The sequence below is a fragment of the Quercus suber genome, unplaced genomic scaffold, assembly GCF_002906115.3.
Source record: "Quercus suber isolate HL8 unplaced genomic scaffold, Cork oak 2.0 scaffold_315, whole genome shotgun sequence".
Classification (NCBI taxonomy): Eukaryota; Viridiplantae; Streptophyta; class Magnoliopsida; order Fagales; family Fagaceae; genus Quercus; species Quercus suber.
The window spans coordinates 295,911-323,837 of record NW_027069770.1 but is presented as its reverse complement, the minus strand read 5'-3'; the positions used below and the strand labels follow the sequence as shown (position 1 = coordinate 323,837).

Sequence of the window (27,927 nt, the reverse complement as noted above, 5' to 3'; positions counted from 1 at the left end):
TAGAATCAATTTTTAATTATTAATTCGTAAACATTAATTATAGTGTATAAGATAACATGTTCTTTTTTATCAATTGAGAATCTGAGATGAGAGTTGTAAAGTTCCATCGTGTAAGTACTAATACAATTAACTTATATACTCCAAATCTTTTTCTGAACTTGCTTGGCATCTAATTACTGATTTATGATGATGATAGATTGCTCAAACTAATACACTTGGCATGAAAACTTCTATAATTCACTGATTACTACCATGTCATGCATTTTTTTTAGAATTAATTCCATGTCAAGTTAGATATACTATGTTATTCAGTTAAAAGTACGTTTATGGTACCTATTTCACATTCATAATAAAGCTACACAAGTATATATTGGCAGCTGCTACTAAGGAAATTCAGGAACCCACAATCTGGATTGAAAAATGCCCTGCTATAATCCTTTCCATTGTAGACTTTGAGTTACCTTAATGAAAAGCTCTAGTTTTTTCTTCAAAAAAGTAGTAAAATAATAATTGAGATCATTCCACAATGATATAAAAATCAATTTTTAAATATAAAAATTAAGGGTAAAAAAAAAAAAAAAAAACCCTCAACCTTTCTATGAAGAATGATATTTAATTTGGTTTAAATTGCAAAGAGTTTGTTCTTTTCTTTTTTGGATAGATTTAACTGCAAAGGTTGGCCGAGCTCCACAAAAAGATTAGCAGAGCAGCCATATCATGTAGAGCTTGGAGCAAATAACACATTTTACTACTGTGCTCATTTTCCTTATTATTCTTGAGAGAGAGAGAAACTTTTCACTTGAAGCATAGTTTAATTCCCATCTCCAACCCATTCAATTACTTTGACGCAGCCTATTGTAATTTGAGTTCATATTTCGTACATCCATGAAATACGAGCACATTGACTGCAAAGTGTCCAACTCAACCTCATTAACACATTGCACCAGAATGTAGGGACCGAGCCTTAATATAGAGTTAGGGGGGCAGCACTATTATTGACTATGTGCGGCGGCTATCTTCCACTCTGTAGTGTTAGGCATTAATGAAAAAAAAAAATTTTGGTATCTTTAATGTGTGTCTGCTACTGGGTAAAAGCAAATTTATTTTTGTTTAAAATTTTTTAAAAGATAGAGTTATTTATTTTGGGTAAAATTGGTTGATTGGATTTTTTTTTTTTAGTTTTAAAATTGGAAATTTTTGTTTTTTGGTTAATTTATTTTTGGCTCTTGTATATTTTGTTTTTGATTTTAGGTCTATAAATTTTTTAAGTGAACTCTAAAATGAGAAAAATGCTAGAATTACAATTTTTTTTTAATAAATTACTAATGTGATGAGTGATTATTAATAAATGAATAAATCATATAAATGATAAATCTAAATGCGAACTAATAAGAATTTACTATCTCAATAATTTATAAAAATATTGTAAAAAAATTTGTTACTATAAAATTACTTTTAAAAGAATTAATAATATTATTAAGAAAGACAAAGGAGAATTTCATAGTAGAAAATTACTAAAATTAGTGGGCCCCTATGTCCAACCGTGGCTCCTTACCTGCCAGAATGTTTAAACATCAGATTACGAATTTTGTTAAGAGATAAAATGAATTAGGATTAGAAACTAGAAAGTGCATGCACAATCCAGGCCTTTAAAGTAGGCCATGCATGCATGCATGTGGCTTATATATCGACATGTTAAATTAGTCAATTGCAGTAGCTTACACGATTTAAACCTGGAATTTTCGCCACCTTCAAAACATGCTTCCGTATCAGAAATTTGACCACCGAATTTGTACTTTCTTTTTTCTTTCTTTTTTTCATTTTTTTTAATGGTTTTGGACTTTATCTTCGCACTTGGAAAATAATCCCTTCAGAGAGTAAAGTTCTTGGACAAAGACACGTACGGGTCAAACCACTCTTTTTTTACAAGAAAAATGAGCTTTTATGTGATAATTAGCTTTTGACTTTTAATGCTCAAATTATCCCTTGATTAAAATTCAATTTACTTTTAAGCTAGATAATGTGTAGTTTTTTTTTTTTTTAATATATATATATATATATATAAGAAAAATAAATTCATTTTTATATACAATAATATACTTTTATCCAATTTATTTATTTGTAAAATAGACCAATGATTTTTTTTTTTTTTGGGAAGAAAATAATCCAATGAATTTAAGTTATATTGAACTGACATTATTAAGTGTACATGATATTTCCAATGTGACCAAAAAAATAAGTGATCCTCATTTATCATAGAACATAAAATAATATAATTAAACCATTAGATAAACCGCACAAAAATAAAAGTGATAAAAAAATCATTAAAAATGATAAGGACTAAAATGACATCCTCCTGTAGAGGGTCGTCTATGGTTGCATAGGATTGTAAGATTGTTCACAGTATGATAGTCGTCCAGACAATATACTTGTCCATAAGCTCTGCCATTCAACACTTACAGAAAATTTCACCAAATTTGACAGAAATGGGATTTACCGCATCAGACCACTACTTCGAAACGTGTGAGTATCTTTGCATAATTCGCTCTCACTCTCTCTTCTCGATTAATATACCTCCTACGATGGTTGCACATGAGCCTGCCCGTTTTGCTAGATGTAATAATGTTAGCCAAGTGTGGATAGGTGTATCTCCTCCTGTAGTGAGAAATTTGATCCACTTGGATCGATTGTAGCTGGGCTGCTTTCTGTGCCTTGTTGTAGTTCAATTTCTGAATGGTATTGCCGAAATTGTGGGATTTTTTTTTTTTGGGCACTCACACATTGCACTCCTCACACGCACAAACCGGGGCAGATTAGGCAGAGGAATTACGGCAATATCATTGCCGTAATTCAACTTTTTCTCTCTCCTCCACTTTTCTCATTCTCTCTCCTCATTTTTCTTGAATTTCGGCAACGCTGTTGCCGAAATTCAACATCTCTCCTCATTTTGCCAAAAAACTTCAAACAGTACCTATAATGCAAAAATGTTTTAATTTTGGCAATATTTAGCCAAAAGACTCAGAAAAATAAATTCATTTTTATATACAATAATATACTTTTATCCAATTTATTTATTTGTAAAATAGACCAATGATTTTTTTTTTGGGAAGAAAATAATCCAATGAATTTAAGTTATATTGAACTGACATTATTAAGTGTACATGATATTTCCAATGTGACCAAAAAAATAAGTGATCCTCATTTATCACAGAACATAAAATAATATAATTAAACCATTAGATAAACCGCACAAAAATAAAAGTGATAAAAAAATCATTAAAAATGATAAGGACTAAAATGACATCCTCCTGTAGAGGGTCGTCTATGGTTGCATAGGATTGTAAGATTGTTCACAGTATGATAGTCGTCCAGACAATATACTTGTCCATAAGCTCTGCCATTCAACACTTAAAGAAAATTTCACCAAATTTGACAGAAATGAGATTTACCACAACAGACCACTACTTCGAAACGTGTGAGTATCTTTGCATAATTCGCTCTCACTCTCTCTTCTCGATTAATATACCCCCTACGATGGTTGCACATGAGCCTGCCCGTTTTGCTAGATGTAATAATGTTAGCCAAGTGTGGATAGGTGTATCTCCTCCTGTAGTGAGAAATTTGATCCACTTGGATCGATTGTAGCTGGGCTGCTTTCTGTGCCTTGTTGTAGTTCAATTTCTGATTTAATGAAAGTCTCTCTTATCAAAATATATATATATATATATATATATTTCTTCTACGAGAAAAGTGACATAAAACACGGAATCCCACTCAAAATATCCTAAAAAGATTAGATGGGACCAAATTTGAGGTAAGGGAGAAATTCTAACTCTTAAGCACCAAAAGAGTTTTTGGAAATCTTTAGAGAAGTTTTAACTTTACAATCGAGAGTCTTTAGTCGGCACCACATTAGTACATTTCGATTGTATTTATTAAATCTTTTTTGGTCTTCCGCCACATCTCGATTTAAACAATCAGTCCACTAATTCCTTGCATCCTCAAAAATGCATCTTTTATCTTGTTCTATCTCACAATGAAAATTATTAAAGGTCAAGTTAAACTACAAATATAATTGATCATTTACTAATCAATTTTCATAGTCTTTTGTTTTTTTGAGATAGCTGAAATTATAGTCTATTTATTTTTATCTATGCCAACGATCAGCATTTCCTACTTGCTAGGATTTGTCTTCTATCTTATTAACCAAATTAAAAAAAAAGGGTATAAATGTATGTCCAGATAGATACATACACGTAGGTTTATATCAATGTATATATAAATACATTCATGGCCATGCAAAGTGTCGGACCATTTTCTAAAGAATCCAATTAACAATGACTCCTAACTTTCAAACCACAATCTTTCGCTTGCAGGACAATGGGCGGGCTATCCTATTTCCTATCCCATCTCACAAAGAAGATATGATATGATGCCTGAAAAGTTCAGAAGAATAAACAATAAAGAATGGAATCCAAAGATGCTCCCAAAATCCAAGGATCGCTAGGGTAGGATTGCCTAAATCGTGGAAACACAGGCATTGCCCAATATATTTTATTAAAGACTATTGGAATATCGGAAACGACGGCGAAGTTCAGCGACTCAGTTCAATGCATTCTTTGTCAATAAAACAAGTCGTGAACAAAAGTTTTTCTTTCTTTTTATTTATATCTTTCATTGCTGGCAAGTCAGAGACAGAAGATTAGAGACATGATGGTGTCGATGATACTTTGCTTTGTAGAGAGAATATGTGCAAGTTGGTGGTACAATTGCACTTCTACTTTGATCTTGTTCAATGTATCTAGGCTTGCCTATTCCACGCTCCTACGTCTCTCTTTCCAACACGCACCTACTAAACAATATCTTTTGGTTGCTGAATTTTTTTTTTTGTTGTTGAATATATATATATCGATTTGGATGTTAGGGTTCTAAAGTTCAAAGAAGATTTTTCTCCACATGACCTTGGATTTGGATTTTGTTTTGCAAATAGCATCTGACTCAAATCAATAATAATAAATAAGCAAAAAATAAATCATAAGTGTACAAAAAACATAAGAATTTACGTGGTGTAGAAAACTGTTTATTTCTATGATGACAATAAAAACATTTCACTATAAAAATAAAGAGATACAATAGTGTATATAACACTCACAAGAAAACACAAGACTAGAACAACCCTCTCTTTTCTATTTTCTTTAATGTGTCTAAATTGCTAGGCTTTGAAATTCTCTTCTAACTTTGCTGCATAGTAGCATATATATATATATATATATATATATAAAGGTAGTCAATACCGTACTAGTACCAACCGTACCGGCCAGTATGTATACCGGTATCGAAACATTAATGCTTTGTACCAGTTTAAATACCGGCCGTACCGGCCTTGTACCGGCCAATTTCGAGCAATATCGGGCGTATCGGCTGGTGTAGAAAAAAAGTTTTATTTATTTATTACTTTTTATTTTTTTTAGTTTTGTAATTTTTGAATTTTTGTTAGGGCAGAATGGTAACTTATTTACATTAACTTATTAGTATTATTTGTTTTCTTATTATGCAATGCTAACTTTTAAGTTTTCTATTTTTTATATCGTGTTTTTTTTTTTTCTCTTTTAATTGATACTAAAGTTTAAAATCATGAATAATTAGTTCTGCATTAAGGAAATGTTTTGTCGTAAACATTTATATTTATTATAATACATGCACGCGCGCGCGCACGCGCACACATATATATATATATATATATATATATAAATATAAAAAATAGCGCTAAATCCGAAACGGTACACCGGTATTGATCAGTATCGAAAATNCAAATTCATTGCAAATCAATTTATAAGTTTTGTATACTAAAATTTTTAATAACTTTAGCATTATTCCCCAAAAAAAAAAAAATTATGGATGAAAAATGGTAAAACTACTACAAAAATCTTACATACTTATGTGACAAGAATATGGTTAGCACCACTTAAACAATATAATAAATAAATATTTTTAATCTCCTTATTCTAATTAGTGACATGTCAGTTTGTAAGGCTTATATAGTAAATTTGCAATATTTATAATATCACTAAAGTGAATTACTTGTATTAAAAAGTAAAAATAATGGTTTAAGTGATATTTAAATATAAAAAGTCTCATTTTAAAATTATTGTCTTAAGCCTCAAATTGTATTAAGCTGACCCTTTAAATCACATAATATTATGTCCCAAATATGTAACATCTAAACCACAAATAAAATAAGTGAAAATTAAAATCTAAACCAGAAATAAAAAAAATTGAAAGGTTGAGAGAGAGAGAGAGAGAGAGAGAGTTGGTGATTTGCCAAGGTTAAGCATGCAGAGTAATTGGCTTGAAAGAAGCAATTGGAGAATGGGGAAGGGTAAAAATTGAAAGACAGCCTAAAAGAGGAATGTGAAAAATAACGCCTAAACTAGATGAATTTGAAAATGGAATTTGTGACATTAAATCTCAACTAAAACTCCACGCAAAAAAAAAAAAAAATGCAATTTTCCCTCATTAGGGTCATCAAACAAAGGAATTAGTAAATTTCTTCTTCAAATTCTAGCATCTAACTAAATTATATTTCCAAATATTATTCACACAAATACACTTGAAGATCCACCTCACTCTTTCCATCTCATTTCACCATCCCAACTTTACAGATTCAATTACAGTGCAATAGTTAAGGTAATTACATAGTGCACTAGATCCAAATCCAAATTTGTTAACGTGGGCTTGTGTAGCTATGAATTGCCAAGCCCATATTAGTCAATTAACCAAATACAGCATGAGAGGGATTTCCCCAACTGACCCAATATTAGCATCATATTATATATATATATATATCCATATATCAAGGGAGTCAATACCGTACTAAAGGCTGTACTGATTTGACCAGCGGTACGATATATTTCGATACTGATCAATACCGGTACCGTTGAAAGTGGGAAACGTGGTGCTGCCAAAATTTAATGTGGGCACACATTAAGTCTTGAAACGCCAAAAACGCGCATCGGGCAGTCGAAAATTGCCAGCATTAACACGAACCGAAGTGGGGCGACTCGTCTAGAGGGCCCGCAGGTATCAAAACCCTCCTCCCCGTTCGAGGGAACGTGCAGCAGGGTTTTAAGGGGCTATTGTGGGGCCCGGGGGCCTGATAGCCTCACCCCATCGTGTAGCAGGCCCAAGGCCCACGCCAAAGAATACTGACCATTCTAGGCTAAATTGGGGAAAGCCTCTTTTTCGGATTCACGCCGAGGACCTCCTCATCCTCGGCATGACAAGGATGATTTTTGGGAAAGACCAGGCCCAAAGTAAGTTGTCACCCTCACACTTAATGCATTCACCTAACCCCTCTGGCCGCATTAATGGGGATATAACCCCTTAGCAGGGCAGCGTTGATCAGAGTGAACCACTTGAGTACTGATGAGGCCTCTGATGGGATGGCCGGCCAAAAAAGAGGCGAATGGATGATCGACAGATGGAAGAAGGAGATAGGAAGATGAAGACTATATAAGAAAAGCAAGTAAAGTGAAAAAGGAGGGGGGGAAAAAAAGGGGAGAAGAAAAAGGGCTCCTCGGCCACGGGCCGAAGAGCATCCCTCCAGATTGTAAAAAAGTTCTAAGTATTTTTTAATAAGAAGAATGGGGTTCATGTTTGGTGATCGACGGCCAGCGCCTAAACCTTTAACCCACTCTCTACAAATTTACTGTTTGGGCTTGTTGAGCTGAAAACTCATTCATACTCAGGGTCAAATCTAAAATTGAGTCCCTACATTGGTAAAAAATTTTGCGTTTGCTATCTCCCTCTCACGCCAATATCTATTAGCTCTCTCTCTCTCTCTCTCAGTTTTTTCTCCATAACCCAGCCACCTCCAATCCCTCTTTCCCACCCATCACCGGCTCTAAGATTTAATCGGCACCACTAGCAAAAAACTATGTTAGAAATATACTTACCATTCCAATCAGCTATTCGAAGTAGTAATGAGACAAAGTGCTCATCATTCCCTTCACCTTTTGACCAAAAGGAATTGTCTTATTGTGGTCTTCTAACCTCCACACACATAGAATGGGACCCAACATCAATAGAGTTATCAATAGTAGTGATAATGGGTAGATTACCATCATGTCAGCATCTATGGAATGGGGTTTATTTTGTGTGCAAGCAGGTCCTTTTGACATCAACCAACGATTTCCAAAATCTCCCATTTTGGGAAGAACAATATCTGGGTTTTTTTGGTGTTGATTTGGTTGTGTGAGATTCATTTATTTCTTTGATGATTTTGATTTTGCTTGTGTAGGAGTATATAATTATTTTGAGATATGGTATAGTGTTATAATTTATTTTTAAATTTTATTTATATAATTTGTTCTCTTTAAGATATAATAATTTCTAAAAGTAATTTTTGTTTCTCTATTTTTACAAATATATAATTTTATTATTTTTGGTGGTAAAATTGTCCGTATTCATCTAACTATTATTATTGTGCATTATATTTTCTTAACAAAATATCATAATTCACGTCTGTACTTGAGTTTACCTAGTTAGGAAAATGATTTCATTTGAATCATAAGTGTAATTTTAATTTTAAAAAAAAAAATAAAGTCAATAAATAACATATTCATGTATAAACAAACCTTTAACAAATAAAAACAATATAATGAGTATATTATTTTTTTTACGGATTTTATTATACCAAAATATCGCATAATATTTACAAGAATAGTTAGTTATAAATTAGAATATCATGTGTTTCTGCTTAGAATTATTGGTTGTTCATTTATGATATAACACATTTTTTNCTCAGGGACTTCTCTATGACATGATCTTCAGGGGATACTAAGACTAGTCCTACCCTTGACCCTCTTTGGTTTGCCGCGCTATCAACATATACTTTCTAGCATGGTGACCTCGGGATAGAGACTGCTCTAACTGGCTTCTCCTCAGCCATCCTTCCCTCGGCCCCCACTTCTATAGTAGGCTCAGCGAACTCCGCCGTTAAGTCTGCCAGAACCTGGCCCTTTATGGCAGTCCGAGGCATGTATTTAACGTCGAAGGCCTCTAAGATGGTATTCCACTTTGCAATTCTTCCCGTGTAATTGGCGGCCCGAAGTACAGATTTCAAGGGTAGTTGGATTAAAACGACCACCGTGTGAGCCTGGAAATAATGGGGCAGCTTTCACGTAGCGTGGACCACAACAAGTATGGCTTTCTTCAAGGGTGAGTACTTGACCTCGGCTTCGTCAAATGACTTACTAACGTAGTAGACTAGTTTTTGGATGCCACTGTCATCTCGTATCAGCACTAGGCTCATAGCGTGGTGCGCCACAGCAATGTATGCGTATAGGACCTCGTCGGCCTCCGGATTAGACATGATAGGTGGCTGGGCCAAGTAATCTTTGAGTTGTTGGAAGGCCATGGCACATTCTTTGGACCACTCAAATCCCTTCCACTTATTGATCAGGAGATAGAACGATCTGCATCGGTCGGCCGACCTGGAAATGAATCGATTCAGAGCTGCGATCATTCCAGCAAGCTTCTGGATCTTTTTGGGGTTTCGCAGAGGCCTTAGGTTTTGGATAGCTCTGATTTGGTTGGGGTCAACCTCGATCCCTCGGTGGGTGATGATGTAGCCTAGGAACTTGCCAGATCCCATGCCAAACGAGCACTTGGAAGCATTTAGTCGCAACCTGTACTTTCTGAGGACGTCGAATATACAGCCGAGGTTCCCCAGATGCTCGGACACCAGTTTGCTCTTCACCACCATATCGTCAACATAGATCTCAATGTTTTTGCCTAACAGCGCTCGAACATTCTCGTCATCATCCTCTGATAAGTAGATCCAGCGTTCTTCAGGCCGAATGGCATCACCTTGTAGTGGTAGTTCCCAATGGATGTCACGAAGGTCGTCTTCTCCTGATCCTCCGAGGCTAATGGGATCTGATGATAGCCCTGAAAGGCATCTAGGAAGCTCATCCAAGGATGGCCTGCGGTCGTATCCATCAGCTGGTCTATTCGTGGCCTTGGGAAGGGGTCCTTTGGGCATGCTTTATTCAGGTCCGTGAAGTCTACGCAAACCCTTCATTTCCCTCTTTTCTTCTTGACCACCACAGTGTTGGCTAACCACTCGGGATAGAATACTTCTTTAATAGCGCCCGCGCGCTTAAGCTTATTGACCTCTTCCTTAATTACTGCGGCGTACTCCTTTGACGGACGTCGGGGGGGCTGCTTCTTGGGGGTCACAGAAGGGTTGACATTAAGGTGGTGACAGATGAAGGATGGGTCAATCCCTAGGGCATCGCAGGGATCCCATGTGAACACGTCAAGGTTCCTCCTGAGGAACTCAAGCAACTCCTCCTTCTCTCGGAGAGGCAGTTGAAAGAACCTCTCCTGGTCGTTGTTGATGACCACTTTTTCTAGGCCTTCAAGCTTTGCTTCCTCGGCGGCCGTGTCAGCTGGTGCCACCGAGGTGGTTAACTGCTATAAGTTTTCGGCCATGGTGGCCGAGGATTCCGTATCTTAAGGACGTGAGGTGGCTGCAACCATACACCGCCTTGCCGTTGACTGGCACCCTCGGATCTCGAGGATTCGGCCTCCAGACGGGAATTTCACCTTCTGGTACAAGGAAGAGGCGACGCCTCCCAAGGTGTGGAGCCAAGGCCTTCCCACAATGGCAGTGTAGGGGGAGTACGTGTTCACCACTATAAAGTCCACCTCCACTACCTCCGAGCCGGTCTGGATGGGCAGCCTGATCACGCCCTCCTGGATGACTAGCTTCCCATCAAAGCTCATCAAGGGGGAGCTATAGGGCGACAAGTCCTTAGGCTTTAGCCCCAGCCCCTTATAGAGGTCAGGGTACATAACCTCCGCCGCGCTGCCACCATCCACCATCACCCTTTTGACGTCATAGTCCCCAATCCTGCGAGTGATCACCAAAGCGTCGTCGTGGGGTTGGGTGGTCCCGTCCTTGTCCTCCTCGAAAAAAGTTAGGGCCGGGTGACAGCCTTTTTTGGCCCTCTTTGGCTTGGACTGGGACTCCCCGGCGGCCATCTGGGTCACGGACAGCACTCGCGAGGGGCGCATGCCTATTCTTCCTAGCGCAGCCAAGATCACATTAATCGTTCCAGCGGGCTGCCTCATGGCAGTGTCCCTCTGTGGCTCTTGGTAGGTCTAGCCCTGCTGGCTGTTGGAATGGTGCAGGAGGTGCTTCAGCTTCCCCTCCCGGACTAACTGGTCCAGATAGTTCCAAAGATTCCTGTAGTTCTCCGTAGCATGCCCGTGGTCCTGGTGATATTGGCAGTAACGGTCTTGATTACGCTTCTCAGGATCCCCTGACATCCTATTCGGCCACTTAAAGTACGGTTCGTTCTTGATCTTTTCCAGCACCCTGTGCATCGGCTCTCGGAACACAGCGCCGACAGCCTGGGCGTTTGTAGCCCCAGATTGTCCCATGAAATCTCTCCTCGGACGAGCGTTGTTATACCGGTCCGACCTGGAATCCCTCATCTCCTGAAGGATAGCCTTCTCCTTCCCCTTGCCTTGTAGCAAGTCTTCCTCCACCTTTTTGTATTTGTCGATCCGATCCATTAACTGCCGCACGCTGGTGGCGGGCTTACTAGTTAAGGACTTCCTCAGGCCGTGCCCCATCGGAAGCCCGTTCTTAAATGTGTTGATGGCGACATCGTCGTACTTGCCGTCCAGCTCGTTGTAAATCTCCCAATACTTGTCCGAGTAAGCCTTGAGGGTCTCGTCATCGCGCATGGTCAGGGACAGCAACTCGCTCATGGGTTGAGGAGGTCTGCTGTTCGTGACAAAACGGGAACCAAAGGCCTGGGTCAGCTGTCTGTACGAGTCTACGAAATTCGTCCTCAAGCCGTTGAACCACCTCATTGCCATAGGTCCCATGCTAGACGGGAAGACTTTGCACATCAGTGCCTCGTTCTTAGAGTGAACGGCCATCCTCTGGTTGAACTGGCTCACGTGCTCCACGAGGTCCGTTTTGCCATTCTAAACGGTGAAGGTTGGTTGCTGGAACCTTCGAGGGAGCACCGCCTCTTCTATGCGACGCATAAAAGGCGACCTGGAGAGCCGGTCCAGTGCCCTGGTCATGGCGTCACTTCCCAAGCCCCTAGGGGTTAGGCTGCCACGCCTACGCCTCTGGTAGCACTCATCCTCGTGGGAGAAAGTTTCGCTCGGGGGTGTTGTCGACCTTTGCCTATAGTCGTCATCATTTTCATCGTCAGAGGGTAAGTCAAGGCTGGGCTCGGATCGCCTTCGCTGTGCATGGCGCAGCTTTCTCTTCAGATCATCTATCTCTCGCTGCATGGCCACCTTACCGTCCTGTCTCTGGGATGCGTGACTCTTATCCTCTTCCAATCGCGTGGCCGGGCCATTATCGCTCCTTTGGGGCACGCGACCGCTTCTATGCGTGTGGCTTTCGCTAGTTTGTAAGGTATGCACGCCTCCTTCTCGGAATCGTCCGTTCTCCTCGTTGTGGCCGTGCCCAGTGTCACCATAGTTATTCGGACGCTGGGATCTAGCCGGTTCGTGCCGATGGGAACTCCCTTGATGAGGGTCTAACCCTACCATGCCTGGCTGTTGTCCTTACTGATGCACGAGTTCTTCCCACAGACGGCGCTAATTGTAGGGACCAGGTTCTGGCCTCCCTGTGTATTACGGGAATGGACCCAAGCCCTTCTAGCCCTGCAATTAATTTATAGAGAGCGGGGTCAAGAACTAGACCCTAGTAAGGGGTGCAACGACCACGCGTGGTAGTTCTCAAGTGAACGTGAACAATGATGCTCTTCGACCTTTCTCCGGTGAGCTTCCTGTTCTTATGACTTCCTCCCTTTTTTCCTTTCTTCCAAAAGAAAAGAACCCTCCTTGCCTTAAGAGGGATCCCTTACATTATATACTCCTTTCCCCATTGATCACGGCCCTACATTTGTTGAGTAACTAGGCTACCACTTGAGTACCTGTCCCATCAGCCACCTTCCTATTCTTCCAGTGGGTTGCGGCAACCAAGGCAACACTGTTCTGTAATCCCCTTCTCATTAATGCGGCTAGGACGTTAGTTGAGGGCATTTAATGTGGAGGTGACAGCTCGCCTTAGACTTGCTCCTTCACTGTGCTCCTGTTGTCGACGCGTGGCTCTTGCCCTTTCCTTCTCGGATATTTAAGAAGACTCCTCTTTGGTGGTGGGGTGCTCGTGTATTTCTGAGGTCTTGAATGTCCGAGGACGGGGTCGTCCTCGGACATGTTCCTTGGGGGCTGGACATCGTACTTTTATCCTCGGACCCCACACGCATCCTCGGTATGGGCCTCTAGGCCTGGTTTGAAGTGGGCCGAGGCTGCCTGACTTTCTGGCCCCACAGTAACATATCAATATGTACTACTTATGTAATAAAATTTATAACATTTCTAACATCACTTAATTTTTGAGCATTTTTAAGAGTGAAAGAAAAAAAATACTACTCGTATTTCTTTAGATAAAAAAAATATATTACTTGTGATCATAAATATTGGGTGTTTTTCTCTAATAGGAAGCCCTAGGCCAGGCCTGGCCTAACCTTGGTGATTTGTGAACAACTTTGTGGGTGGGGAAGTTATATTATTATTATTATTATTATCGTCATCATCATCGACCATATTTAAAAGAGAAATATGAAGATAACTTACGTGTTGAACTTAAGTCATTTTTGATAATTTACACAAAAAACATCAATTTTAGACCAAAATAATCCAAAATACTCAGTTGACAAAAAACACTTAACTATAATTTCCTAAATCGTATTTTCAAATTTCACATTTTAAAATGACAATTTTATAAGAACACATTTAAAATATAATATAATAAAAAATAATCCAAGTGGATAACGATGACTACAAATGTCTTAAGTATTACTAAAGATCATTAGAACAATCTTAAGATTTTTTCAAACTTAATTTTAGGATAAACTAGTTGGCAGACTTGTGTAGGAGTATATAATTATTTTGAGATATGGTATAGTGTATAATTTATTTTTTAAATTTTATTTTATATAATTTGTTCTCTTTAAGAATTAAACAATTTCTAAAAGTAATTTTTGTTTCTCTATTTTTACAAATATATAATTTTATTATTTTTGGTGGTAAAATTGTCCATATTCATCTAACTATTATTATTGTGCATTATATTTTCTTAACAAAATATCATAATTCACGTCTGTACTTGAGTTTACCTAGTTAGGAAAATGATTTCATTTGAATCATAAGTGTAATTTTAATTTTTTTTAAAAAAATAAAGTCAATAAATAACATATTCATGTATAAACAAACCTTTAACAAATAAAAACAATATAATGAGTATATTATTTTTTTTACGGATTTTATTATACCAAAATATCGCATAATATTTACAAGAATAGTTAGTTATAAATTAGAATATCATGTGTTTCTGCTTAGAATTATTGGTTGTTCATTTATGATATAACACATTTTTTATCAAAGAAATCCCAACCTTGATTCAGCACATAAAGGTTATGTAGAGTGATTGCCTATATGCATATAGCACACCGATTGTGCAGAATCCTTTTAATCGGAAATGGATCTTATATTGGCTCATTGGGCCCGCATTAACTATTCGCAATTGTGGCTGTGGACTCAGCGCACAAATGAAAAAACTGAAACATCATGAGAATGAGCCTACTAAAAAAAGTTGCAAATTACTTTTATCCAATTCAGTAAGTTTCATTAAAAAAAAAGGTTGGTCAGTTTTAAGATTAATTATTGTCTGGGAGGGGTGTGCAACTAACCCACCAATCTGCCAAAACTGACTTGATCTAACCTAACTCACTGGGTCAGTTTTTAGAAGTTGGTTAGTTGGGTTGGGTTGGGTAAAATACTATAGTGGGTCGGATTGGGTTCAGATTATAAGATTCACAAATTCGCCTAATCTAACTTGACAAGCTTATATTTAATATATATATATATATAATTTTAAAAATATATTATACAATTTTGTTATGTACTTTTTTACCCATCTTCCTAAATAAAACCCAAACCCTAAATTCTCCTCATATAATTTGTGTTAGTTTGATATATACTCATGATTATTCGGTTATAAATTTGCTTTTATTTGTGGTAGTGTTGTTCTAATTCTCAATTTAATATTAATAATAGCAATTAAAAAAATCTGTCCAATCTGTGAGTCCAACTTGTTCTACGTGAGTTGGGTTGGATTGATTTTTTTTTCACCTATTACAGTGGGTTGGGTTGGAAATTCCATAACCCAACCCATGAACACCTTTGACTCTGACTTACCGAAACTTGAAATGCAAAGGTCACAAATTGAGCTTTTTTTTTTGGTTTTTTGATAACTTAGTAGCCCACTGTGTAGCCCAATAGGCCCTATTTTGTAACTAGACGGGTCAACCTCTATCCCTGCTCAACCCCCAATCTGTTTGTTGGGCCCTAATCAGCAATGATGGTCCCAACTCCCAAACCCCCCTTGTTTTTTTTTTTTTTTTTAGCTCACTTCTTATAAATTTCATCATTCAAAATATATTTGTGCACGGCATTGGCAACAAAATTCTTAATACAGGAGGGAAAAGGAAACAAAAACATTAAAAAAAAAAAAAATACATAATAGCTATGACTATGGAGAAGCTACAAGATTGATTATTTGCTCCAATGTTATATGTCATAAACTTACCTTATCATGATGATAGCCTTCATAATAAGTCATTATTCTTGTGCACCTGTGGTGATGAAAGATAATTTTTATATATTAGAATAATAAACTTTGTCTTTTAAATAATGACAGTATGCTGAATGAGGCATTTCGTAGAATATTAAAAATTAAAGGAATTTTCCTCAAAACCTAGTAAAAAGAATCTCCTTCAAACTATTATGTGGGAATTCATAGGACAAATATGTGCATTAAATCACTTGAGTCATTAAATTATTTAAACACGTCACATAATTACTACACTGGTCATATGTCTAAAACTACATGTTGATGATCATATGAACAATCACATAGTGAATTGGAGGAAATTTTCTTTAAATTGATTTGGAGGAAAATCTAATAATGACTTAATGCATAAATTAAGCTTTCATTTATGTTTTACTAGTAAGAAAATTCATGATGCAGGAATGCCCATTTGTAGGACTAACAAATCCCAACTAATTTAGAATTTGTGGAATTAGTAACCATTTAATTAGAGTTTATTAATGGGTTCCAGTTAGCTCAACTGGTAAAATTTCTGATGGTTGTATAAGAGATATGGGGTTCAATCCCCGCCTACATCAAAAACTGATTGGTGTCTTGGTTTGATAAATAATTAGTCACATGTTAAAATTCTTATTTAAATTTAATACTACGTATGATTATTTTTTTTATTATAATTTTTAATAAGATAAAATATGTGGTGATTTTTATTGAGTATATATGATTTCTTTTTTCAGAATTTTTTTTTTATAGTTCATTAATATAAGATTCGTAGTATTTTGCACTCATTAACTCGCTTGACACAAAGATTAAAAAACTTTAGAGGACACACGACACAAACTTAAGTGGATAATTATGATGTGGTTCCTGCATAAATTTAGACATATGGTGCAAAATTGGATTCTAATTTCAAATTCTAATATATATATATATATATATTGTTACTTTTTACATATTATACTCCATTACATAATTTTATGTATTCCCACACATTGCATGGGATTATGACTAATTATACTTAATTATTGACACAACCATTTGAATGTTACAAAAGTAACCGATTTGTTAGAGGATTTTGCATGTTAATAATCTATATATATATATATATATATATAACGACCCAAGGAAAAACGCTAACTACATCTGCGCTATATCTCAAAAGGACTAGTCACAATTGAGGCTCCTTACAGTTGTTAATAATTATGGTGTGGTTCCTGTATAAATTTAGATATATGGTGCAAAATTGGATTCTAATTTCAAATTCTAATATATGTATATATATATATTGTTACTTTTTATATATTACACTCCATTACATAATTTTATATATTCCCACACATTGCGTGGGATTATGACTAATTATACTTAATTATTGACACAATCATTTGAATGTTACAAAAGTAACCGATTTGTTAGAGGATTTTGCATGTTAATAATCTATATATATATATATATATATATAACGACCCAAGGAAAAAAGCTAGCTACATCTGCGCTATATCTCAAAAGGACTAGTCACAATTGAGGCTCTTTATCGTTGTTAATAATTATAGTGTGGTTCCTGCATAAATTTAGACATATGGTGCAAAATTGGATTCTAATTTCAAATTCTAATATATATATATATATATATTGTTACTTTTTATATATTACACTCCATTACATAATTTTATATATTCCCACACATTGCGTGGGATTATGACTAATTATACTTAATTATTGACACAACCATTTGAATGTTACAAAAGTAACCGATTTGTTAGAGGATTTTGCATGTTAATAATCTATATATATATATATATATATATAATGACCCAAGGAAAAACGCTAGCTACATCTGCGCTATATTTCAAAAGGACTAGTCACAATTGAGGCTCTTTACCGTTGTTAATAATTATAGTGTGGTTCCTGCATAAATTTAGACATATGGTGCAAAATTGGATTCTAATTTCAAATTCTAATATATATATATATATTGTTACTTTTAGATATTACACTCCATTACATAATTTTATATATTCCCACACATTGCGTGGGATTATGACTAATTATACTTAATTATTGACACAACCATTTGAATGTTACAAAAGTAACCGATTTGTTAGAGGATTTTGCATGTTAATAATCTATATATATATATATATATATAACGACCCAAGGAAAAACGCTAGCTACATTTGCACTATATCTCAAAAGGACTAGTCACAATTGAGGCTCCTTACAATTGTTAATAAAGCCTAGTTCAACTCAGTAAATACCCGATGTGGGACTTATCACACACCACACATATCACACAATCAATCAAATTAGGGCATCACAATCTTCCCCACTTAAATCTCTAATGTTCTCGTTAGGACCCACTTTATGGAGTAGTGTCTCCGAGCCCACACCAGGTTACTGGGCCGGCTTTGATACCATATGTAACGACCCAAGGAAAAGCGTTAACCACATCTGTGTTATACCTCAAAAAGACTAGTCACAATTGAGGCTCTTTATAGTTATTAATAAAACCCAGTTCAACCTAGAAAATACTCAATGTGGGACTCATCACACACCACACATATCACATAATCAATCAAATTGGGGCATCACTATATATATATATATATATATATAGGTTATTAACATGCAAAAGCCTCTAACAAATCAGTTACTTTTGTAACATTCAAATGGTTGTGTCAATAATTAAGTATAACTAGTCATAATCTCAAGCGATGCGTGGGAACATATAAAATTATGTAATAGAGTGTAATATATAAAAAGTAACAACTATTTTAAGTTTTTTTTAAATCTTTTTATCTCTACAAAGTACAAATATATCATACTATTATATCTTGTATGTTTGATTAATATTATTTTAAGGTAAACTATATTTTTCTAATTTCTATTGTAGTGTATTATATTTGATATATAACTAAATTTTATAAGTTTCAAATTTATTATTCAAATTTCTCATCTCTTGAGGAATAATGAAATTATCACAATAATAAAAATTCATCACAAAATTATAATTTTATCTTAACCAAAATTAAAATGAAACAAAATGAATAAAAGATAAAGTTTATAATAATTTATTACTCAAAAAATTGGTAGGCATGTTCAAATTCATAGTCATGTAAATTATGTTTTGACATAAACTCAAATTTATTTTTCCAAAAAAACTAAGTATTTATAACCCAAATCAAAATTCAACCAAAACTATAAAAGGGAGAGAGAAGACTTTCAAATGAAAAAAAAAAAAAAAAACAGTACCTGAACATAATTTTTTTTTTTTTTAAATCAACCTTAATCAGAATTATAAGAAAGAACAAAAATACATGAGAGAGAGAGAGAGAGAGAGAGAGAGAGAGAGAGAGAGAGAGAGAGAGAGAGAGAGAGAGAGAGCGCACTCACAGTTTTTTTGTGAGGAAAATTAATATGGATTGAATGGAAGAAATAATATCAAATTTATATGAAATAAAATAGGGGAGAAAAAGAGTTAACATATAAGAAAGAGAAAGTGATGAATGAAGTGTAACAATAAAGTAGAGAGTAGTAGAGAGATAAAGAGGTAAAGAGGGAGGGGAAAGGTTGAAGTGTAAACATGTAATAGTAAATGTGGATTAATAGGGAGAAGGAAAGTTTTTCTTTTTAGAATAAGTTTAGAAAGAAAAAATAAGTAGATGATGTGGCTGCTGATGTGATTCAAATTTATTATTCAAATTTCTCATCTCTTGAGGAATAATGAGATTATCATAATAATAAAAATTTATCACAAAATTATAATGTTATCTTAACCAAAATTAAAATGAAACAAAATGAATAAAAGATAAATTTTATAATAATTTATTACTCAAAAAATTGGTAAGCATATTCAAAATTCATAGTCATGTAAATTATGTTTTGACATAAACTCAAATTTCTATTTCCAAAAAAACTAAGTATTAACCCAAATCAAAATTCAACCAAAGCTATAAAAGGAGAGAGAAGACTTTGAAATGCAAAATTAAAAAACAAAAAACACAATACCTGAATACATATTTTTTTAAAAATCAAACTTAATTAGAATTATAAGAAAGAACAAAAATCCACAAGAAAGTAGAGAGAGAGAGAGAGAGAGAGAGAGAGAGAGAGAGAGAGAGAGAACTCATAGTTTTTTTGTGAGGAAATTAATATGGATTGAATGAGAGAAATGATACAAAATTTATGTGAAATAAAATGGGGGAGAAAAAGAGTCAACATATAAAAAAGAGAAAGTGATGAATGAAGTATAACAGTAAAGTCGAGAGTAGTGGAGAGACAAAAAGGTAAAGAGGGAGGGAAAAGGTTAAGTGTAAATGTGTAATAGTAAATGTGGACTAATAGGGAGAAGGAAAGTTTTTTCATTTTAGAATAAGTTAAGAAAGAGAAAATAAGAGAAAGAAAATAAGTAGATGATGTGGCCGCTGATGTAATTCAATAGGAGCATAGCAACAATAAATACTGCGTTTCAACTTTTAGATATATATAGATATAGACTAGTAATAATTTAACCCTATGTCATGAAATGAGATATTTATAGAGTAAAAAGATATAAACCAATTTATTGTGATGCCGACAACTTCAATGGTAGAAATCAACAAATTAAAAATAGAGTTCATTTCACTTTGGAAAATACACTTTTTGATTTTAAGTAAGCTATTTAAAGAATATGTATATGTATATATATATATATATAAATCAAGTGTTTGGGTATTATAGTTTATAGAACTAATTAGGGCACCTGCAAAGTGTTCATTATAACTTTGCTTTTACCATGCCATTACAATGTGAATGTTGCGTGCTTGCTGCAAATGATTGAGCCAAATTTCATAAAATTAAGATCAGTTGCTTATTATCCCCCCCCCCCCCCCACCCCCAAAAAAGGAAAAAAAAAAAACTTGGTAACGAATTTCATCCAAGGCATCAGTATATAAAGTCACACATGATGCTTATGAATAGCATTTTGTTATAGAAAATCTAAGAATGCTTATCACTCTGAAGTTGGTTCCTAATGGTTGCACAAATGATGCTCATCCATTGATAGATATAGCCAAAGAAAGGCACTTCACTCTATGGTGTGTGAGGCACTGGGACCATTAAAAGAGGACATGGTCAGCCTCGGTACCTTGAGAAGTTGCAGGTATATGATCAGCACTTTTAAAATATTTGAAGTGGTTGTTTAGGAAAAAACTTAAATTGGGTATTCAATGGAAGACTTTGTATTGTTTTCGAATTGGCTTGTTTATACTTGCTAAGTTTTCTTGGAAGAGACATGCATTGGGTTTGTTTAAAAGATTTATATTGCTTTTCAGTGTATGATGTTTGTCATGGGTTTGTTTTTGAGTGAAGTTATACTCTTCCTATTTTGTTACAATTATAACAGAATGAAAGACGAGTTTGTGGTGCTTTTGACTTTCTATGGAATTTGTATTGCTCTTGATGAGTTTGTTTCCGAGTATGCTTACATGTTTAGGAAGAAAACTACTGTTCTTAAGATCGGATGCTTCTTAAGTTCGGATTTGTGTGTTTTGCTTTCCAACTCAATGGTAAGTGGGAGGTGAATAAGCTGTGTAATGGTTTTTTATTTATTGGCATAATGGTTTTTTATTTATACGCTGAGGCAGTTTTATGGCAATCGTGCTAACTTATATTTCTATAAAGATATATTTTGGAGTTCCCTCTATTGGCTCGAAATAGATGACTGATTTGTTTTACATTTTTGTAGTGCCACTATGGACATAAACTGAGTACAAAACCGATGCCCCACATGACAAGGCACCCCTAGAAGCATCCGAGATAGCTATAGGAAGTTAGAAACAGTCATGTGTATAATTTTTGCACTTGAGGTATAAACTTGATGCCTATTTTGTTGTTGTATTGAACTACAATTTTGCTATAATAAACTTTTGCAGTTTATAAACTTGATGCCTATATGTGATTGATAATTGGAATTCTGACATGTTTGAGAAAATTCCAGAATTTTGCTAGAATAATAAGTTAGAATTGTGTGTGTGACAGGTTTTTATAGTAGCGCTTTGTATTTGCATTCGTCATTTGACCTAGAAAAAAAAAAAAAAAACCTATAGCCACGTTTAAAAACGCGGCTACAATATTAGTGTGCACAAGTCGGGCTGGTCCTTAGGCCGCGTTTAGGACCAGCCCTTAGGCCGCGTTTTAAGCGCGGCCTAAGGGCTGCTTCTTAGGCTGCGTTCTAAACGCGGCCTAAGGGTTGGTCCTTAGGTTGTGTTTAAAACGTGGCCTAAGGGCCTATAGTCACGAGTTTTAGGCCATATTTACGAATGCGACCTAAAAAAATGCGGCTATAGGCCAAATCGGGCTATGGCCACGTTTTTGTGACCTATAGCCACGTTTTAAAACCGCGGCCATAAGCCCTTTTTTTTGTAGTGTAAAGAAGAGTAAAGTATTCACATCAAATGTGCTAAAAATTTTAGCTTCTAGTATCTAAAAAAATCTATTTATCAATTTTAATACCTCATTTTACAATACATCTAATATCAATTACTCTATTCCTTTACCACTTCATTTAACTATTATTTTTTCTTACCACTCAAATCTCTCTCTCTAACTTTCACTTTTTAAATAATGTTTTTTGTGTTTATCACTAGTTATAGTAAACTGCTAAAAATGATAATTTACTATAGCTAGGTGTTAAAAAATTATAGGTTCAAAACATTAGATGTAGTGGACTTTTTTAGAGTTTTGAGGACTGAAATAACATTTTAGCACATTTAATGGACTTATTCGGATACCAATCGTAGCATAACTAGCTTATCAAATTTCAAGTGGCATAGCAATTTTATGCTTTGCTAGAATAAAAAATATTCCTAAGAGGGTGTGACTTTCTAATCAAAACCAATTTATAACATCTACCAAGGTAAGCATAATTTACCTGTGGCTTGAAGGCTTGAAGTCTTTGTATATTAGTTCCAAGAAGTTTTCGTTGAATTGAATTAAGCTCAATAATAACACCGCTCATGTTCATCCTTTCTCTTGAAAATTCCATAGAACAAGCAAACTCGAATTTCAAGTATCAAAATCAAGCATTCTTGACTTTTTGGACTTCCATTTTGGCTTTCATTGTGAGTAAGGTCATTCATCTTTGTCTCCCCCACTTCTCCTTTTTGAAGAAGGATAGGATCTACAATGTCAATTATTCTTTCGGGCAAAGTTGCATTGACAAAGTCATGAAGGTTAAAGCTATCTTGGAAAATATTATCAGTAGGCCTTTTTCCTGTAAACATCTCTAGCAATAATACGTCGTAACTATATATGTCACCGTATATAGACACCTCATTTCCCACACCATATTCTGCAATTACACATAACATATATGGAATGTGACCATAATTTTGTATCAAAAAAAGAAGGAAAAAGATATATAACATAACAGGTATTAAATGAGGTTTTTGAGTGGCATGTAATCAGCCAAGTAATAAGAGAAATTTGATAAATAACATATCATATCTTCTAGCAACAATACATCCTTGTTAAACTTGTCCTAAAGGTTTTAAAACACAATAAAAGCCAGCGAGAAAAGCAAAAAAAAAAAAAATAATAATAATAAAAAAATAAATAAAAAGATAATGATATTCACCTGGAGGAAAAAAAAACAGAGTACCTAAACACATATTTAAAAAAAAAAAAAAAATCAACCTTAATTAGAATTATAAAAAAGAACAAAAATCCATAAGAGAGAGAGAGAGAGAGAGAGAGAGAGAGTACTCACAGTTTTTTTTATGAGGAAAATTAATAAGGTTTCAATGGGAGAAATGATATCAAATTTATACAAAATAAAATGGGGGAGAAAAAAGTTAACATATAAGAAAGAGAAAGTGATGAATGAAGTGTAAGAGTAAAGTAGAGAGTAATAGAGAGATAAAGAGGTAAAGAGGGAGGGGAAATGTTGAAGTGTAAATGTGTAATAGTAAATGTGGATCAATAGGGAGAAGGAAAGTTTTTTTTTTTTTTTAGAATAAGTTTAGAAAGAGAAAATAAGAGATAGAAAATAAGTAGATTATGCGGCCGTTGATGTGATTCAAATTTATTATTCAAATTTCTCATCTCTTGAGGAATAATGAGATTATCATAATAATAAAAATTTATCACAAAATTATAATGTTATCTTAACCAAAATTAAAATGAAACAAAATAAATAAAAGATAAACTTTATAATAATTTATTACTCAAAAAATTGGTAGGCATATTCAAATTCATAGTCATGTAAATTATGTTTTGACATAAACTCAAATTTCTATTTCCAAAAAAACTAAGTCTTAACCCAAATCAAAATTCAACCAAAGCTATAAAAGGGAGAGAGAGAAGACTTTGAAATGCAAAATTAAAAAACAAAAAACACAATACCTGAACACATATTTAAAAAAAAAAAAATCAACCTTAATCAGAATTATAAGAAAGAACAAAAATCCACAAGAAAGTAGAGAGAGGGAGAGCGAGAGTACTCACAGTTTTTTTGCGAGAAAAATTAATATGGATTAAATGGGAGAAATGACACAGAATTTATATGAAATAAAATGGGGGAGAAAAAGAGTCAACATATAAAAAAAGAAAGTGATAAATGAAGTGTAACAGTAAAATAGAAAGTAGTGGAGAGACAAAGAGGTAAAGAGGGAGGGGAAATGTTAAGTGTAAATGTGTAATAGTAAATGTGGACTAATAGGGAGAAGGAAAGTTTTTTCATTTTAGAATAAGTTTAGAAAGAGAAAATAAGAGAAAGAAAATAAGTAGATGATGCGACCACTGATGTGATTCAACAGGAGCATAGCAACTATAAATACTACGCTTCAACTTTTAGATGTATATAGATATAGACTAGTAATAATTTAACCCTATGTCATGAAATGAGATATTTATAAGACAACTTCAATTGTAGAAATCAACAAATTAAAAAATAGAGTTCATTTCACTTTGGAAAACACTTTTTGATTTTGAATAAGCTATTTAAAGAATATATATATATATATATAAATCAAGTGTTTGGGTATTATAGTTTATAGAACTAAAGAAGTGTAAAGTATTCACATCAAATGTGCTAAAAAATTTAGCTTCTAGTATCTAAAAAAATCAATTTATCAATTTTAATACCTCATTTTACAATATATCTAATATCAAATACTCTATTCCTTTACCACTTTATTTAACTATTATTTTTTCTTGCTACTCAAATCTCTCTCTCTAACTTTCACTTTTTAAATAATGTTTTTTGTGTTTACCACTAGTTATAGTAAACTGCTAAAAATGATAATTTACTATAGCTAGGTGTTAAAAAATTATAGGCTCAACACATTAGATGTAGTGGATTTTTTTAGCGTTTTGAGGACTGAAATAACATTTTAGCACATTTAATGGACTTATTCGGATACCAATCGTAGCATAACTAGCTTATCAAATTTCAAGTGGCATAGCAATTTTATGCTTTGCTAGAATAAAACATATTCCTAAGAGGGTGTGACTTTCTAATCGAAAATAATTTATAACATCTACCAAGGTAAGCATAATTTACCTGTGGCTTAAAGGCTTGAAGTCTCTGTATATTAGTTCCAAGAAGTTTTCGTTGAATTGAATTAAGCTCAATAATAACACCACTCATGTTCATCCTTTCTCTTGAAAATTCCATAGAACAAGCAACTCCAATTTCAAGTATCAAAATCAAGCATTCTTGACTTTTTGGACTTCCATTTTAGCTTTCATTTTGAGTAAGGTCATTCATCTTTGTCTCCCCCACTTCTCCTTTTTGAAGAAGGATAGGATCTACAATGTCAATTATTCTTTCGAGCAAAGCTGCTTTGACAAAGTCATGAAGGTTAAAGCTATCTTGAAAAATATTATCAGTAACTCTTTTCCAATAAACATCTCTAGCAATAATGTGCCGCAACTATATATGTCACCGTATATAGACACCTCATTTCCCACACCATATTCTGCAATTACACATAACATATATGGAATGTGACCATAATTTTGTATCAGAAAAAGAAGGAAAAAGATATATAACCTAACAGGTATTAAATAAGGTTTTTGAGTGGCATGTAATCAGCCAAGTAATAAGAGAAATTTGATAAATAACATATCATATCTTCTAGCAACAATACATCCTTGTTAAACTTGTCCTTAAGGTTTTGAAACACAATAAAAGCCAGCGAGAAAAGCAAAAAATAAAAAATAAAAAAAATAAAAAAAGATAATAATATTCACCTGGAGGAGTATAACCAACTATCCCCCTTACTCCAATGCAGCTTGAATGGTTAATAGAAGAATCTTCGGTAGCATCATAGAGCAATTTTGCCAAGCCAAAATCGCTTACATGTCCAATCATTTCATCATCAATAAGAATACTGCTAGGCTTGAGATCGCAGTGAACAATTGTTGTGTGGCAATTATGATGAAGATAATCCAATGCATTAGCAACATCAATGGCAATATTCAATCTCTGATGAAAACTCAAACTCCTTGGTTCCTCAAGAGTCTCATTTGATCTTGATGTTGGATGCAACCATTCATCTAGGTTGCCATTTCTCATGAACTTATATACCAAAGCATTAAAATCATGACCTTGATAATCAATACCAAAACATGATGTAAGCACCTTTACTAGATTTCGATGTCTAGTGTTTCGTAAAGCCTCACACTCAGCTATGAAACTTTTGGAAGCTCCATGATAGTAAGGTTGAGCACCTTGATAGCAACCGTATTCATTTGTCCACCCTGATAAAGAATTCCTTTATACACAGACCCAAAGCTACCCACACGAATTAAATTGGTAGAAGAAAATCCATTGGTTGCATTTAAGAAACTTTGGTAAGATAGCTTTAAAAGAAATTTTTTTGAGAAGTCTCTTAAGGTATTTTCTTTTCTTTTCTTTCTTAAAGAGTAAATTAAAAGAAGTGACAAAACTAAAGTTACTCCAAGAAGCCTAGAAAATATTGAGATTATTAACTTTAAGGCAATAGTCAACTTAGGTTTTTTGTATTTGCAATTAGGAAGCTGAAACTTAGGTATGCCCCCACAAAGCTTACTATTTCCCTCAACTAAAGTTGCACTTATATTCTTGAAAAACCCGTCTGTTGGTACTTCACCCTCAAAATGGTTGTAAGATAGATTTAAAAATTTCAAGTAGACAAAGGCTTCAAAAAATTTTTGGAATTTGTCCAGACAAATTATTTTCAGAAAGATCTAGATATTGAAAACCTCTTAGTGATTCCAAAGATGGAGGAATGTTCCTTGGAAGAGATTTCTTCCCATGAATAGATATTCCAATTAACTTTATGTAGCTTCCAAGACTTGTTGGAATTTTCCCAAACAACATGTTTTCAGCGATATCCAGTTCTTCTAGATTTATAAAATATCCCACTTCCATGGGAAGGACTCCAGTAAATTGGTTGGCAAACAAATTTAGAAAAACTGGTGATAATGAGAGACCAATGACTTGTGGGGCTATTGAACCACTGAGACCGTTATTAGCAAGATCCAAAGAAAACAAATTTCGGCACTTGCTTAGACTTAGAGGGATATTGCCTTGAAGATTATTCTTGTATAAATACAAGTGTGTCAAGATAGTTAAATTCCCAAGAGATATAGGAATGTTCCCAGAAAAATTATTTTGAGATAAGCTCAAATATTGTAATTTTTTAAGCTTTCCAATTTCAGAGGGGATATTTCCAGATAATTTGTTTTTCCATATATAAAGTCTTTCCAAGTTGATCAAATTTCCTATTTCAGTAGGTATCTTTCCAGATATTTTATTATTATCTAGAAATAATCTGATAAGAGTAGTTAATAAATTGCCAATGCACTTGGGCAACTCTCCCCCAAAGTTATTGGCATTTATAGATAGCCAATAGAAACAGATAGGTGGAATTTGTCAAAGAACAAAGAAAATTCAGGTCATTTGTCCCTCCATTTCCAAAATTGTTAAAGTTTTTTTTTTTTGAGAAGGGCAAAATTGTTAAAGTTAATGACAAAAAATGACATTCTATTTAGTTTCTCCAAGGAAGGAATTTTTCCATTTAGTTTATTTGCATTCAAATCAAGAAAACCTAGATTTGAGGCATTCGATATTGACACGGAGATAGATCCAATGAATTGGTTTTGGTAAATGGAAAAGAAATAGATATTTGGTAGAGTGATACCTATGTCCGACGGAAGATGCCCTTGGATTTGGTTGCCGCCTATATGAAATT

General features: G+C 34.4%; 2 protein-coding genes and 1 pseudogene across 2 annotated transcripts; all 3 read right to left on the bottom strand.

Moving 5' to 3' along the window:
• Positions 1-10,080: 10,080 nt before the first annotated feature.
• LOC136071459 (uncharacterized) lies at positions 10,081-11,049 on the bottom strand. The gene is made up of 2 exons (XM_065782783.1): positions 10,612-11,049; positions 10,081-10,476 (listed from the first exon to the last, which is right to left on the bottom strand). The coding sequence occupies exons 1-2, from the start codon at positions 11,047-11,049 to the stop codon at positions 10,081-10,083; spliced, it is 834 nt and encodes a 277-aa protein (XP_065638855.1).
• Positions 11,050-11,169: 120 nt separating this feature from the next.
• LOC136071458 (uncharacterized) lies at positions 11,170-11,904 on the bottom strand. Its single transcript, XM_065782782.1, has one exon. It carries the CDS (start codon positions 11,902-11,904, stop codon positions 11,170-11,172), a length of 735 nt encoding a protein of 244 aa, XP_065638854.1.
• A 13,352-nt stretch (positions 11,905-25,256) lies between these two features.
• Positions 25,257-26,538, bottom strand: LOC136071466 (probable LRR receptor-like serine/threonine-protein kinase At3g47570; annotated as a pseudogene).
• Positions 26,539-27,927: the final 1,389 nt, after the last annotated feature.

Excerpts from the sequence above, each read along its gene's own strand:
- LOC136071459 (XM_065782783.1), bottom strand. The coding sequence starts at position 11,049 with ATGGCCGCCGGGGAGTCCCAGTCCAAGCCAAAGAGGGCCAAAAAAGGC. Across the intron at positions 10,477-10,611 it reads CCTCTTCCTTGTACCAGAAG|TTAACCACCTCGGTGGCACC; the intron begins GTGAAATTCCCG and ends AACTTATAGCAG.
- LOC136071458 (XM_065782782.1), bottom strand. The coding sequence starts at position 11,904 with ATGGGACCTATGGCAATGAGGTGGTTCAACGGCTTGAGGACGAATTTC.